Source organism: Palaemon carinicauda, chromosome 10, assembly GCF_036898095.1.
Source record: "Palaemon carinicauda isolate YSFRI2023 chromosome 10, ASM3689809v2, whole genome shotgun sequence".
NCBI classification, from domain to species: domain Eukaryota; kingdom Metazoa; phylum Arthropoda; class Malacostraca; order Decapoda; family Palaemonidae; genus Palaemon; species Palaemon carinicauda.
The window spans coordinates 123,032,908-123,049,700 of NC_090734.1; the positions used below are offsets into that span (position 1 = coordinate 123,032,908).

The 16,793-nt window shown below is 39.4% G+C and overlaps 1 protein-coding gene across 2 annotated transcripts in view; it reads right to left on the reverse strand.

Annotated features, from left to right (window-relative positions):
- Positions 1–16,793, reverse strand: part of LOC137648722 (uncharacterized Golgi apparatus membrane protein-like protein CG5021) — an 81,034-nt gene that overhangs the window by 5,599 nt on the left and 58,642 nt on the right. Inside the window, exons 4-5 of one of the 2 annotated variants that reach the window (XM_068381777.1) lie at positions 6,294–6,373; positions 5,984–6,097 (exon numbers count right to left, since the gene is read on the reverse strand). In XM_068381777.1, the coding sequence (XP_068237878.1) occupies positions 5,984–6,097; positions 6,294–6,373 (194 nt within the window). Of the gene's footprint in view, positions 1–5,983; positions 6,110–6,293; positions 6,374–16,793 lie in introns of both variants that reach the window. The other variant, XM_068381776.1, reaches the window with a different exon arrangement.

Genomic DNA, 16,793 nt, shown 5'->3' on the forward strand with positions numbered 1-16,793 from the left:
GCAATGGAGAATGTGTATACAAAATATTTTGTCAAAATTCCTCTTACTTTCATAGTTATAGGGTGATTAGTAAAAGTAACTCAATAAACAAAAAACATTGATTCCTACAAGAAAATGCAGTATTTCTTCAGTTATCGTAAATTTTGATAATTACATTCCAAAATAAAACAAATTGTGAGCAATGGCATCTGTGTAGATTCCATGAGTCACAAGACAAAGTATTACACGGTAATTACACCCTTCGGCCTTCAGTGCTAGCACAAACCTCAGAGAGAGTACAGGTTTGAGTTTGACCTCTGACATTCACTCGATTATAAGTGTTTTTCTTGGTTTCAGCAAGAATTTCAAGCCAAAGAGGAAAAGAAAATTTCAACATCTCGCTAACATAAGGAAGAAGAAAATTCACTATAATAAGATTTCAGAAGTGGGTAATATCGGCGATATTAGTGCAGTTAGTGAAGGAGAGAGATGATGGAGTAACTGTCTCGTCTAAAGAAGCAAGATATTGAGCAAAGGGATCTTCATTTATGATTAAACTATGATAAATAACATTGTTTTGGTTTATTAATATCCAAAAAGGAACATGAAATTCATAATAATGATTTATTAATATTGTCTTTGTAAAAATATAAAGAAAAACTTTGAACGCCCGTATCTCAAAACTATACATATTGAGCTTCAAATTCTAACTTCTCCCTTAGTTTTATAGCTATTTCAAAGAGGAAAAGACAATTTCAACATCTCGCTAACATAAGGAAGAAGAAAATTTGCTGTAACAAGAGTTCAGAAGTGGGTAATATCAACAATATTAGCAGAGTTAGTGAAGGAGAGAGATGATGAAGGAGTGGCCATCTTGCCTAAAGAAGCAAGATATTGAGCAAAGGGATCTTAATTCATGATTAAATTATGATGAATAACTTTGTTGAGATACTACCACTAGAGTGTTATTGGGTCCCTTAACTGGCCGGACAGTACTACATTAGATCCCTTTCTCTGGTTACGGCTCATTATGTGTTTGCCTACACAATACACTGAATAGTCTGGCCTACTCTTTCCACATTTTCCTCTGTCCTCACACACCTGACAACACTAGGAATACCAAACATTTTTCTTTGCATAAGGGGTTCACTACTGCAATGTCATTGTTCAGAGGCTACTCTCCTTTTGGCAAGGGTAGAAGAGACTCTTTAGCTATGGTAAGCTGCTCTTCTAGGAGGACACTCCAAATTTAAACCATTGTTCTCTAATTTTGGGTAGTGCCACAGCCTCTGTACCATGGCCTTCCACTGTCTTGGATTAGAGTTTTCTTACTTGAGGGTACACTTGGGCACACTCTTCTATCTTGTTTCTCTTCCTCTTGATTGTTTTGAAGTTTTTATAGTTTATATATAAGATATCTAATTTAAAGTAGTTTCTATTCTTAAAATATTTTGTTTTGATTATCTATTACTTCTCTTGTAGCTTATCTATTTCCTTATTTCCTTTCCACACTCGGCTATTTTCCCCTGTTGGAGCCCTTGGGCTTATAGCATCTTGCTTTTCCAACTAGGGTTGTAGTTTGGCTTTCAATAATAATAATAATAATATCAATATCCAAAAAGGAACATAAAATTCATAATAATCTTGATTTATTAACATTGCTTTTATAAAAACACAAAGAAAAACTTTGAACGCTCGTATCTCAAAACTATACAGTACTAATTAACCATCAAATTCTATCTTCTCCCTTAGTTTTAAAGATATTGCTTTGAAATTTGGTATATAACTTAGAAAGACATTATAAAATTATAAAAGAGAGCCCTTTTTTCCAATTTTTGTTTCATATTCTTTCTCTTAGTTTTCTCCCTGATTTAAGGGGATTATTTTTTTACCATAATGAAAATATTCATATCTAGCAAAAAAAAATGACTTTTAGAAAAAAAAAAAAGCTATTTTATTGGAGGTCTACATCAGGACTATACAGGGTAGTAACCCAAGGTCTTAAGATTAAGCATCGATGGAGGAGATAGAATTTGAAACACTCATTTTCAGGATAAATCGCCCTGGAGTTGCAAAACCGAATGTCAGAGGCAAATATCCTATGCAGTTTGGATATGAATGCATATGAATGCTAAGCAAGTAATTTTATTATTAGAATTTTTTTTATTTCTATGAACTTTGCCTTGCATCCAAATTGCTAACTTCCAGAGTGAGATGGAGGTGGGATAGTAAAGGATAGATTTAAGAAATCTTAAACGCTTGTCTAACTATGTACTTTTTACTACTAGAGACTTACCTTTATTTGAAACTATTTTGAAGGTAATTCACCTTAAACTAAGAAAGATTGAGTAGAAATTCCAGATTGGAAATTATAAAACTAAATGTTTCCAAAGAGTAAAAAACTTAAAAATTATATCAAGGAATTCAAAACATAAAAATTCCTCTCATATATATCACCATTCAACTTTTAAAACCAAATTTTTGTGGCTAAAGTGGTGTGTGGTCTCCAAGGACTTTCAAGTCTAAGGTTAGAACAGGGAATCTAATCCGACATAAATACCAAAGAAATATCGTCTCCCCTGCTTTTAGAGCCATTGTATCGATGTGTAAAACACGAACTCAAAGTGTATAAGGAAGACACGAGTTCAGACACAATAGAACTCGCCACAGTACCTCAATAGTTGAAATTTGTCTGCAATGAATGATGTCATGCGTGATGCCATAGAAAGGAAACATCCTCTCAGCTGACTGCCACAAAAAAACCCTCAACCTTCATTCGCTATTTGGTCTACTACATGTAAATGTAGTGATTTACAAACATCAAGTATCCAAAATTAGATTTTTTATACTTTTGCTACTTAATTCCTTTACATAAAGCATGATCTAGGTTAAAGTACTTACAGTTGAGTAATTTTGTTTATGTGATTGCTTGGTTGGTCAGAGACTCAATCAGTATAGCTTAGCTTTCATGAATGTCTTCTATTCAGGGTTGGTTCTTAGTCATTCATAATTGATTCTAAATTATACAGTATTCAGTTTATGCCTAATTGGCATAGCCTATATGTCCCTTATTTGATAATTGTAGTTACACTGTTGAAGACTAGGGTTACTTTAATTGGCAGTGCCATTCTTGGTAACTCTAATTTCATTAATAAGAACAAGTTTCATTTATCACAGTTAATTATGAAATACAAAGAAAGGCATTTTCAGGCATTTATAAGTATGGTTATGCTAGCAGAACCATATTGGAGTTTGTCTTGGGGTTTACAATCGTGAATATTATTAGACTTATTTGTAACAGCAGTTAATTTACTGGCACAATGTTAGATGATTCCTGAACCGAGTGTTTTTTATTGTTGGTGGTTAGTTCTAATGTAGAGGTTAGGCTCGAGGCAGGATTTGTCTAATTAAGATGTATTACAACTATTTTATAACATAGATACCTCTGTAGTTGATGGTTTTAGTGATAACCTATTAATAACAGTATTGTCACATACAGTACATGAATGTATTTGAATACTAAATATTGTGGAGGGGGAGTTGTTCCCGCCCTCCTCCAATTGGGTCTATGACGATGATGTGCGAGAGCTGGCTGAGCAGCCATCTTTTCATGTTACTTCAATTCTTATTCTATTTAAGACTTGTTACTGGTACGCTCACTTATGGTGTTTTGTTCGCATACCTTTGCCTTGGCACATCATGAGGTCACTATGATTTTAGGGCTAGGATAAACCTTAGCCTTTCTTATTGAAATGAATATCATAGAGGTGAGAACTCGTTTGTGAGCCTATTTCTGACAGTTTTGTGATTATGATAGGAGGGAGATAGAAAATATACAACTCCTTTCTGTTGTGACTTTAAAATGGGGGGGGTTCATTTAAAATATTTCTTTTCCAGATAAATGACATTATGACATTATGCCAAAATGCATTGGGGTTGGATGTAATAACTGGAGTAACCCAAAATGGAGTCAAGTGTTTTTGGGTGCATTGTGATCGTTTTGCTGATTGGGACAGGGTTTGGACCTTGGAAAATGTTCCATTTGTTTGGAGTGGATCAATTCTGCTTGGAATACGGATCCTGAGGCAGAGGATCTGAGAGCTAAGGCCGTTTTCCTCCTTTCAATGTGGGTGAAAGGATTTTTTGAGATTGCAAAGCCTGCCGAGTATTTACCCAGTAAGGATCGCAAGAGATTTTATTAGTCTTGATCTTCCAATTTCAGCAGTTAGGACTTTAGGAAAATGGGTCATAAGGAACCAGACCTCTATTCATGTTCAAAACTTTGGATATGAGGATGACCTAGATTCCTCAGAGGAAGCTTTGCTGCAGGGTTCCTCAGAGGAGGCATTGGGTTTCTTGAAAAAGTATCCCTCCAAAGATATCTCAATGACTACTGTACTTTATTGCCTAGGTCAGATCCAAGTTAGGGTTCCATTAAGCCGGTTACTGGTCCGCCTGGATTTGGTGTCCTTGGATCTCCTGTGGATGTCTCACTTATGGCTAGAACAGTAGAGGCATCGTTCTGCTTCCTCTATGGTCAGCCCACTCAAGGTGTGGCCCATCCAGGTACGGTTGACCTGTCGTTTATTTCCTTTCCGCTCCATGCTAGCAATTCGGCTGTGGCTGGGACTTTGGGTTACCAGCTTCCAAGGAAAACTCCAGTTTGGGCTCTTTCTTCTGGTCCTTTGGATTCAGCTGTCACTGGACCCTTGGGTTTCCAGCTTCCTCTTTTCTTAGGTGGCATGGGCCAATTTTCTGGCTGTGATTGACCTGATGTTGACGGGTGGGGAGCACAAATGATACTGTCCTTTGCATCAAGGAGTCTTGGGCACCTTTATTCCATTCCTCCGTGGTGGATACTATGTCTTCTGGAGGAAATAATGAAGTGGTTGTATGAGTGGCAATACTCAGGTCTAATTTCTCTCTCCTACTGATGTGCTTACACAGGTCTAATTTCTCTCTCCTACCGATGTGCTATGCATCCCGGAGGTCATAGTTTTACAGCACTTGAGCCCCCAGTTAGCTCACTCGTTGGCTACCTGGTACATCACGTACCCGACCCCCCTGGCACCTGTCAGCACAGTGTCCGTTAATGTCTGCTTCTTTTCTGGATCAGTTAAGTCTGAGGTATCAGCGAGGTAACCGACAGTGCCAGACCAATAGTCTAACTTGAATGTGGCCTGGAGGGTGTTCATAGCCCTGACTTCCATTACAGTTGCTCCTGGTTGTGATGAGATTGGTACTGAGGAGTCTCTCCGGCAAATAACTAGGGTTAATGACCGTAACCTTAGGGTCTAGTGGAAGAGGAGGAGGAAAGGTCCCTATAGTTCTATAATACCACAGTAAACCTAAAATGTCATTAACTTAAGTATTATACTGTATTGTAGGCTATATAAGGAAAAAAGGAATAAGAGAAAAATAAGAATAACTAACTAACATAAATCAATAAACAGACATACTATAAAGTACTATTTACTTAAAGAGTAATATAAATCAGAAAAACTAGGATCATGTTTTCTGACCTTGGAAGATAATTACTTGCAGGTTATAACAGAATGGAAAGAAGATATCAATACATTATACAGTATGCACTATTCAGACAAGTATAAAGCAAGCAAAAATCTGTTTTAAAAGTACTGTAGTTACTGTATACCTGTAAAATATATTGTACATATACATTGGTGGAAGATTTAACAAAATAAGTCTGTATTGGTAATATAGAACAGTTGAAAAATAGAGAAAAAATATATAAAGCCAAATCAGTGGTCAACAATAAAATTTTATAAATAGGTTTAACAAAAGTTCTTACAAAAGTCACTCAAGAATTCCTTTTCTATTACCATCATGTTCATCAAGCATACTCTATCAAGATTTAAATGTGTAAATTTAAAAACAAATATAATATTGCATGGCGGATATGAATTTATTATACCGTAGTAGCAGAGCAAAATTTCTAATTTAAAAATCAGATTTTTAATGAAAAAAAAATTTATGAAATACTTACAGCCCATTTCAAGTTGAAGGAAAACAATGCAATCAGGAAGAGTATACTCCATATGATAGGGAACGCCACAAGGGATGCCCAGAAGACACGCACTTCCGTCTGCGACACACGACCCTGAAGACCACCCTAGCATCAGGCAAAGTTATGTTATGGATATTGTAACGCACTTGTGCCTTTAAAGGCAAATACTTTAAGGATACACTGTGCGTACTTAACTAAGAGAAGTGACAATAATAACATTAGAGTAAAAAATTACATCAAAACATCAAAATTGAAATAAGATTAAAGATAAATTTTTAGAGACCCTCACCTTACGGGCTTCAAACACCCAATGACTCTGCCCTTCGTCATCTATGTAATTCCACCATCTCAATCCTACCATTAATCGACCTGTGCAAAATTAGGGAAGAATAAGCACAAATTCCATTATGTAACAATAATTCAACTCCTAACACAGGCAGTGGAATACTTTTTGAAAACATCAAATTCACCATGTTATTACTGTCTACTAAAACATATTATTAGGTAGCTTATATATCAATAATTGGAACAAGTATTTCTTCATACACTTCTTTTTGCTAAAAAAATCCGAAGGCATGGTTAACCCTTTTACCCCCAAAGGACGTACTGGTACGTTTCACAAAAGCCATCCCTTTACCCCCATGGACGTACCAGTACGTCCTAGCAAAAAAAATGCTATACATTTTTTTTTTTTATATTTTTGATAATTTTTTTTTTTTAAATTCAGGCATTTTCCAAGAGAATGAGACCAACCTGACCTCTCTATGACAAAAATTAAGGCTTTTAGAGCAATTTAAAAAAAAATATACTGCAAAATGTGCTGGGAAAAAAATAACTCCCTGGGGGTTAAGGGTTGGAAATTTCCAAATAGCCTGGGGGTTAAAGGGTTAAAATTCGAACATTTGCTGATGTCACATCTTGATGTTATGACTACAGTGGTGATTTTACTATTTTACCATTTCTCAGCTCTTGACTCTTAGTTTTGCTTATGAACTCTAATTCCCAAACAATCTGAAGTCAAACTATTTCATGATGTTTAGAGACCTACTGCTACATCTTCTATTACTACAATGACCAGTTTAACTTCAAAGGAAAATAAAGAAATATTTAAAAAAAAATATAATGTATATAGCATACTGACCACTGTATCCAATAATCTGTAATTGCAGATCTTTTAGTTCTCAATCTAAATTACATATCTTGTTAGGCTTCATTAAGACTGTTTAGGGCATTATTAATAAAAATAAATAAACAGTCACCTGAAACAAAACAAAGGCCACTAATTTGCAGAAGTGAGCTCTCAAAGAACAGAATGGTATATGTGGGAAATGAGAGATGAATATCACTTACAAATACATATAGATTCAGAAAAAACTCCATGCTTACATAAAAAACAGCACTGAGAGCTAGCAAATGTAAGTTGAATAGTCCATGGCACAATAAAGTAGCTTTTAACCACCTTCTTAACTTAAAATTGTTGTCATCAAGACTACTGACAAGAAAAGTACTTGACAGTGTTATAGTGGCATTAGATGGGAAAACTTCAAGTACCTAGTAGTGTACTGTTAAATTTACTTGACAAAGTAAATAGCATTCAATACAGACATGGCCAATTAGTCTCAAGATTTCATTACTGTGCTCTGGCAAAATTCCATAAAGATAGTTAAAGCATTGCTGTGTGCAGTAGGTTGTTAGGACATGAAAAACCTTAACCTCATTGGCATGATAGTGAAACCTTCAGATTTGCTAGGCAGAAATATGTTATTTTGATTATAAAATAAATTTTTGAATATACTTACCCGGTGATTATATAGCTGCAACTCTGTTGCTCGACAGACAACTCTACGGAAAAAACTCGCCAGCGATCGCTACACAGGTTGCGGGTGTGCCCAACAGCGCCATCTGTCGACCAGATACCCAGCTCTCAATGTAAACAAAGACTCAATTTTCTCCTCGTCCCACTGCGTCTCTATTGGGGAGGAAGGGAGGGTCATTTAATTTATAATCACCGGGTAAGTATATTCAAAAATTTATTTTATAATCAAAATAACATTTTTCAATATTTAACTTAGCCGGTGATTATATAGCTGATTCACACCCAGGATGGTGGGTAGAGACCAGTAATATATGTTTACACTTTTATGAGCTAAGAGTTTTTTATTTCATTTTAGAAGTTATCAAAATAACAAAAACAAAATAAATAGGTACCTGGTAAGGAAGTCGACTTGAACAATACTCTGCCTTTTAAGTACGTCTTCCTTACGGAGCCTCGCGATCCTCTTAGGATGCTGATCGACCCCTAGGATCTGAAGTATCAAGGGTTGCAACCCATACAACATTATTATTATTATTATTATTATTTGCTAAGCTACAACCCTAGCTGGAAAAGCAAAATGCTATAAGCCCAGGGGCCCCAACAGGGAAAATAGCCCAGTAAGGAAAGGAAAGAAGGAAAAATAAAATATTTTAAGAAGAGTAACATTAAAATAAATATTTCCTATATAAACTATGAAAACTTTAACAAAACAAGAGGAAGAGAAATTAAATAGAATAGTGTGCCTGATTGTACCCTCAAGCAAGAGAACTCTAACCCAAGACAGTGGAAGACCATGGTACAGAGGCTATGGCACTACCCAAGACTAGAGAACAATGGTTTGATTTTGGAGTGTCCTTCTCCTAGAAGAGCTGCTTACCATAGCTAAAGAGTCTCTTCTACCCTTACTAAGAGGAAAGTAGCCACAGAACAAATACAGTGCAGTAGTTAACCCCTTGAGCGAAGAAGAATTGTTTAGTAACCTCAGTGTTGTCAGGTGTGTGAGGACAGAGGAGAATCTGTTAAGAATAGGCCAGAATATTCGGCGTATGTGTAGGCAAAGAGAAAGAACCGTAACCAAAGAGAAGGATCCAACGTAGTACTGTCTGGCCAGTCAAAGGACCCCATAACTCTCTGGCGGTAGTATTTCAACGGGCGGCTGGTGCCTTGGCCAACCTACTACCTCATCAAACCCCTAATCTAGGCGCTCTCAAGAAATGACTTTGACCACCCGCCAAATCAACCAGGATGCGAAAGGCTTCTTAGCCTTCCGGACAACCCATAAAAAAACAACATTTCAAGAGACAGATTAAAAGGATAAGGAATAAGGGAATTGTAGTGGTTGAGCCCTCACCCACTACTGCACTCGCTGCTACGAATGGTCCCAGTGTGTAGCAGTTCTTGTAAAGAGACTGGACATCTTTCAAGTAAAATGACGCGAACACTGACTTGCTTCTCCAATAGGTTGCGTCCATTATACTTTGCAGAGATATATTTTGCTTAAAGGCCACGGAAGTTGTTACAGCTCTAACTTCGTGCGTCTTCACCTTAAGCAAAGTTCGGTCTTCCTCACTCAGATGTGAATGAGCTTCTCGTATTAACAATCTGATAAAGTCTGACCAAGCATTCTTTGACATAGGCAAGGATGGTTTCTTAACTGAACACCATAAAGCTTCAGATTGGCCTTGTAAAGGTTTAGTACGCTTTAAATAGAACTTAAGAGCTCTAACAGGGCATAAGACTATTTCTAGTTCATTGCCTACGATCTCTGATAAGCTGGGGATATCGAAAGATTTAGGCCAAGGCCGAGAAGGCAGCTCATTTTTGGCTAGAAAACCAAGTTGTAGCGAACAAGTGGCTTTTTCTGACGAAAATCCGATGTTCTTGCTGAAGGCATGAATCTCACTGACTCTTTTAGCCGAGGCTAAGCATACCAGGAAAAGAGTCTTAAGAGTGAGATCTTTCAGGGAGGCTGATTGTAACGGCTCCAACCTGTCTGACATGAAGAATCTTAGTACCACGTCTAAATTCCATCCAGGGGTAGCCAAACGACGCTCCTTGGTGGTCTCAAAAGACTTAAGGAGGTCTTGCAGATCTTTATGTTTGGAAAGATCTAAGCCTCTATGCCGGAAGACCGATGCCAACATGCTTCTGTAGCCCTTGATAGTGGGAGCTGAAAGGGATCGTCCTTTTCTCAGGTATAAGAGAAAAACAGCTATTTGAGCTACAGAGGTACTGGTCGAGGATACAGAAACTGACTTGCACCAGTCTCGGAAGACTTCCCACTTCGATTGGTAGACTCTAATGGAAGACGCTCTCCTTGCTCTAGCAATCGCACTGGCTGCTTCCTTCGAAAAGCCTCTAGCTCTCCAGAGTCTTTCGATAGTCTGAAGGCAGTCAGACGAAGAGCGTGGAGGCTTTGGAGTACCTTCTTTACGTGTGGCTGACGTAGAAGGTCTACCCTTAGAGGAAGACTACTGGGAACGTCTGCTAACCATCGAAGTATCTCGGTGAACATTCTCTCGCGGGCCAGAGGGAAGCAACTAACGTCAACCTTGTCCCTTCGTGAGAGGCGAACTTCTGCAGTACCTTGTTGACAATCTTGACCGGTGGGAATGCGTAAAGATCCATATGTGACCAATCTAGGAGGAAAGCATCTATATGTATTGCTGCTGGGTCCGAGACTGGAGAGCAATAGATTGGAAGCCTCTTGGTCAGCGAGGTTGCAAAGAGATCTATGGATGGTTTTACCCCAAGTGGCCCAAAGTCTCTTGCACACATCCTTGTGGAGGGTCCATTCGGTTGGAATTACTTGCCCTTTCCGACTGAGACAATCTGCTATGACGTTCAAGTCGCCTTGGATGAACCTCGTTACTAGGGAGATGTCTTGACCTTTTGACCAGATGAGCAGGTCCCTTGCGATCTCGTACAACGTCAGTGAGTGGGTACCTCCTTGTTTGGAGATGTACGCCAAGGCCGTGGTGATGTCCGAGTAAACTTCCACCACTTTGCCTCGAAGGAGAGACTTGAAGCTTTTCAAGGCCAGATGTACTGCCAACAGCTCCTTGCAGTTGATATGCATGCTCCTCTGACTCGAGTTCCACAGTCCTGAGCATTCCCGACCGTCTAGTGTCGCGCCCCAGCCCACGTCCGATGCGTCCGAGAAGAGAACGTGGTTGGGAGTCTGAACAGCCAGGGGAAGACCCTCTCTTAGGTTGATATTGTCCTTCCACCAAGTCAGACAAGACTTTATCTTTTCGGAAACCGGGATCGAGACCGCTTCTAGCGTCTTGTCCTTTTTCCAGTGAAAAGCTAGATGGTATTGAAGAGGATGGAGGTGTAGTCTTCCTAGTGACACAAATTGTTCCACGGATGACAGCGTCCCTACCAGACTCATCCACAGCCTGACTGAGCAGCGTTCCTTCTTCAGCATCTTCTGGATGGATAGCAGGGCTTGATCTATTCTGGGGGCTGATCGTCTTGTTGTTCAGCAATATCCTCATCAGAGGGTTCCTCATCCGAAAACTGATGAGGAAACGGCAACGGAGTGGGCAACGTCTGGCTCGCTGAGTCCGGTCGCACTGGTGCATGCGTGACGGAGCCGTACGCAACATCATGGAACTGCTGCACAGTCTGTGAACTGTCAACAACCATGGGTGCGCGAGGAAGCACAGCGTCAACCCGAGACTGTCTAGACCGTCTGGGTTGTGCAGTCAACACCCTACTGGGTTGCTGAGGTTGACGCACTGCGTCAAAACAAGTCACCTCTGCTGATTGTTGAACGTCCTGAACGTCAACAACCACCTCCGAGCGTCGCTTAACGTCAACGTGCGGCTGGCAACCCACACTGGGTCGCATCGGTGGAGGAACCACCTCAACTGGCAGACGCGAGTAGGTTACCTCGGCGTCAACAGGGCGCACAACCGACCGGTTGGAAGGTTGTTGGCCAGAAGGTTCGGTAGCAACCTTCTCCGCATTAAAGTCCTCTATCAAGGACGCAAGCTTGGACTGCATGTCTTGCAGCAAAGCCCATTTAGGGTCTACGGGAGCAGGTGCGGCAACAGACGGGGTTAGCGACTGAGGCGGTACCGCTTACCATCCCTGAAAGCCTTGTTATGCATGACATAATTGTACAGCAAAACTTCAAAGGCTCAAAAACAGCTGTGAAGTTGACCTGTAAACTTGGAGCGTCTCCTGGCCAGGCGCCAGGGAGAGTCTACGAGAATTGAGAAGTCTATCTGGGCAGAGGCATGAACTCCCAAGCCGAGAACTTCTCTCGTGTCATATCAGACTCTCGCTCTATAAACCAGTTTAAAAGAAGGGAAAGCAAAGGCTGTATCCCCCAAACTCTTCCTGGTGAAAAACCAGTCGCCTAGCCAACGTAAAGCTCTCTAGGAGAGCGAGAGAGCACTAGCTTAAAAACAACGGCTTCGAAGTAGCTAGGCCTAGTGTAAGCTCTGACGTTTAGGCGAACGAGGAGCAGCAGTTACAAAAAGATCTGGACAAAGATCCTTAAAAAAAAATCATCATGATTTAATTAAAGTCCATAGGGGGCTAAGCAGCTTTAGGCTCCTCTCCATCTGACAGAGTCCTCAAGGGAATATCAGTAGGAGGGGGAACAGCAACTTCCTCATCTACAGGAACCTTGTCCGATAAAAGCTGAGTCTCAAGCAAGGGAGAGACCTACTGTGGTGGCAATGCTTTACAAGCAGAGTCCACACTCACTGGTGCATTAGTAGCAGACCAGAACGCAACGTCATGTAACTGCTTGACAGTCTGTGAACTGTCAACAACTGAACTGTCAACCACAACAGGTGCGTGAGGACGCACAGCGTCCACTCGAGACTGCTTTGACTGCCTAGACTGAGCAGTCAAAACAACTCTAGAATGCGGAGGTTGACGCACAGCGTCAAAACAAGTCAACTCCGATTGTTAGTGAACGTCTTGAACGTCAACAGGAGCATCAGCAAGTGGCCTAACGTCCAAATGCGGCTGAAAAACCACACGAGACCGCATCGAGTGTGGTTCTAAACAACCTGACTGACGTGACTAAGCTACGCCAACGTCAACAGTAAGCACAAGGGAACGTTAGGTTGGCTGAAAGCCAGGATATCGATGAGATAAACGGCTAGACTCAACGGACTAATCGGCAGAATAGTCTTCCATAAGGGAGGCAAGCATATACTGCATGTCTTGCCATACAACCCATTAAGGATCAACGGAAATGGTTGTGGTAAGAGACGAGGGTAACGTCTGTGACCGCAACACTTTGCCAACAAAAAAAGACTCTCGGAGTCTGTGTTACGCTTTTGTTAGGCGGCGAGCAGTTATCCGATGACTGCATAGGGTCAGAGCTGTCCTAATGGTTGTAACCAGGACGCTGGACCTGTCCTGAAAGGACTGACTTTCGCTTAAGGGCTTCGAAACCTTGTGACAGGTTTCTTATGCGAAAAGCCTTCGGATGACGAGGAGAAACAACGTCTCTCTCGTCTTATGGTAGGGGAGATCTTGGTAAGATACACCCGATACCATAGAGGGAAAACGTCTGTTCGTTGATCAAGGCCTCTCGAACCCATAAGTCGTTTGACATTACTTCTCCCCTGGGCTTGGGAGCATGCAAGAGGTCCCGGACTAGGTGAACGACAGGCACGAACAGACGAACCCTCGGACGCAACACTGTAACACTTTGCGCATATCACTTTATCACTTCGATTTTCTGTTTTGCACTTATTTCACTGAAATCGAAACTTTTACTGATTTCTACCTGAAACACGCAATTCTACCCTTCATTAAAAGGTAGTAATTGCGAAATCAGTCGTATAATGCAAGCTCATTAATACCAGCAAAAAACAGAAAACATATTTTAAGATAAAAAAATCAGTGGCTGGGAAAGAGACTAAACACTAGTTCATATAAACTACGTTTTCAATCTCTCACCGCACATAGCCTGGGGACGAGAATAAAAACCTAAAAACGTTTTATCCTTCCTCCCCGTACAGCGACTAGGGACGCGAGTAACACGAGAACAACGTTACCCGCTTGAACGGAACGTTTTCTCTCCTCTCTCTCCCTCCGTCTCTCTCTCTCTCTCTCTTTCTCTCTTGATTTCGCACCTAAGAGAAGAGCCCAATTATATTTCGTCAAAAAAACATGTTATTTGACTAAAGGAAAACACTGAAAGGTTTTTCAAATAAAAAGTTCCTTTAAATTATAATTTAAAACATTTAAGCTAAGAAAGAATGAACAAAACGTCAGAATCGATTTACTCTTACTGCAAAGTGAAACCGTGATACACTCTCTCTCTATCGTAACGATAGAGCGCATGTTGAACGTCCTGAACGTCAACAACTGCGTAGCATAAATAAACTAAACGTTAGTTCATCTTTGAAAACAGTACGAAGACTATCAAAGAAATTCTTTCATAAAATATAACATTTAAAACACCTGCATAGCGAAAGCTCAAAACTAGAATATAGTACTTCACCAAATAGATGTGAAAAACTCCAATTTAGCAACAGCGAGTAAAGTACGTCTTGTCGACACCTCGACAGAGAGAAAATTGAGTCTTTGTTTACATTGAGAGCTGGGTATCTGGTCGACAGATGGCGCTGTTGGGCACACCCGCAACCTGTGTAGCGATCGCTGGCGAGTTTTTTCCGTAGAGTTGTCTGTCGAGCAACAGAGTTGCAGCTATATAATCACCGGCTAAGTTAAATATTGAAAAACAGATTATAAGAGGATGAAGGTACTACAGACACTGACGAGAGTTCCACAATAAATAACCCTATTTTAGAAGATAGCCAAACAGAACATGTGCCACTAACATTCTAAATTACCATCTACATCAAATGGAAACCATCCCTTTAAGCAATTTTGTATAACAGATAAAAATGTTAGCCAGTAGCTGATATACAAACAGGAGAACAACAATCCAGTAATAAAAAAAGAAAACAAAAAGCTGAAGAATAGTGTTGATACCTTAATTTCTAATGATGAAGCAAGCCCTATGAACATTAACCAGTTTTCAAGCTGGATTTGATGATATATTTCTTGAGAACTATGAAAACCATAGTTTAAAATTAAAGGCAACAAAATTTTGTGACAAATATTCAGTCATAAAATGGGACGTGAAAGATCAACAAATCAATGGATTCTGGGTTTTGCTTAAGTTCTTCAAGGATCAGTGTAAGACCTTTGCCGTTTGTCTTTGCGATGAAGTAAGCTACAAACAAGAGTAACAATGAAGACCCCTGGGAGCAATTTCATGCTGATGACCTAGTATCAAATCATAGTATGAAGAAGAGGTGGTGGTGAAAATTTCTAAAAGTTGAAAGTATGCAATGGAGGGGAGAGACATCAGCATAGGCTAAATGAAGCTGATGGTCACTGGAAAGGAGCATAAGGACAAAATACAATCAGGAAAGAGGGCATGTGGTGGTCGTTACTGAATATAAAAGATCATCATCTCCTCATACGTCTACTGATGCAAAGGGCCAATCGTCTCTATCTTGAGCTTCTAATTCAATACTTCTCCACCAGAATAGAAACAGTTTTACAAAATTATAAAAGCTACATGAAGTAAGAGGTTCTATGAAAGTAGACCATTTTTGTTACCTGCAGAGACACAAGGCTGTGAAGTAAGAGTTATGAAGAGTTGTTGCAGCACGTATGAAATGAAGAGATTCTTTGACTATAGTAGCCGGAAAGATTCTGGGTGAAATAAGCCCCACACCCTGATGACATCATAGCCAATCACGTTGTCTCCCCTACAAATTTTATATTACAGAAGGTCCTCAACTTACAAACTTAATAGGTTATAAGAAGTTGTTTGTAAGTAGACTTGTTTGCAAGTGAAATTTTGTTAATTTTGGCCTAGGGTAGGCCTAACCTGAATCCCATGCCTATGATTTCCAGCTACGAAAGACGAGTAATAGTTAAGTGTCATACAAAATAGATATCAAGTTATTGCTGTACAAGTGTTGTTTTGCTTCTTGTATGAAATGATATAATATTGTTTTATTAAAGTATTTCTTTATCTTTGTTATCTTCAGTTGGATTTATATTTGTGCCTCCAAATGTTTGTAAGTCAAGTGTTTGTATACTAACTTATAATCACTTTAAGGGGATGTGCTGTGACCGCTGTTAATGCGGGAGACAACATGATTGGCTATGACGTCAACAGGGTGTAGGGGTCATTTCACCCGGAATCTCTGTGGCGACTATAATGATAAATAAAAATGTCCCATTAATAGAGAACAACGACCTAGAATAGATACACATAGTCTATACTGATCAATGCAGAAAAAAAATTGGGTATTTTATTGGCAATTTTAAGAAATATTCCATAAGTAAACAGAGCAAAAGTGCAACTTTTTAGAAGCAATACTTTTTTAAATACAAATTCATTAATTTAGCAGGAAATCCCATAAACCTCATTCAACTGTAGATGAATATAAGCAAAATCCAGTAAGTTATCATGTACAAACAAAGACATCTCATATTTCAGGTGGTTAATTGGATAATTTTTGTAGCATGATCCAGTAGAAAAAGGGGGATTAAGTTGAGATGAGAATTTTTTAGGATAATGTATCAAGTTTTTATAGAAAAAATCTTTGCTTTTACCAAATTGCATTTGTTTAATAGAGTACCCTTTTGTTATCTTAGACTGAATAGCAATTAACCCTTTTACCCCCGGGGTATTTGGAAATTTCCAACCCTTAACCCCCAAGGGGTTATTTTTTTCCCAGCACATTTTGCAGTATATTTTTTTTAAATTGCTCTAACAGCCTTAATTTTTGTCATAGAGAGGTCAGGTTGGTCTCATTCTCTTGGAAAATGCCCGAATTTTCTCAAAAAATTATCAAAAATATAAAAAAAAATTTTTTATAGCATTTTTTTGCAAGGACGTACCGGTACGTCCATGGGGGTAAAGGGATGCCTTTTGTGAAACGTACCAGTACGTCCTTTGGGGGTAAA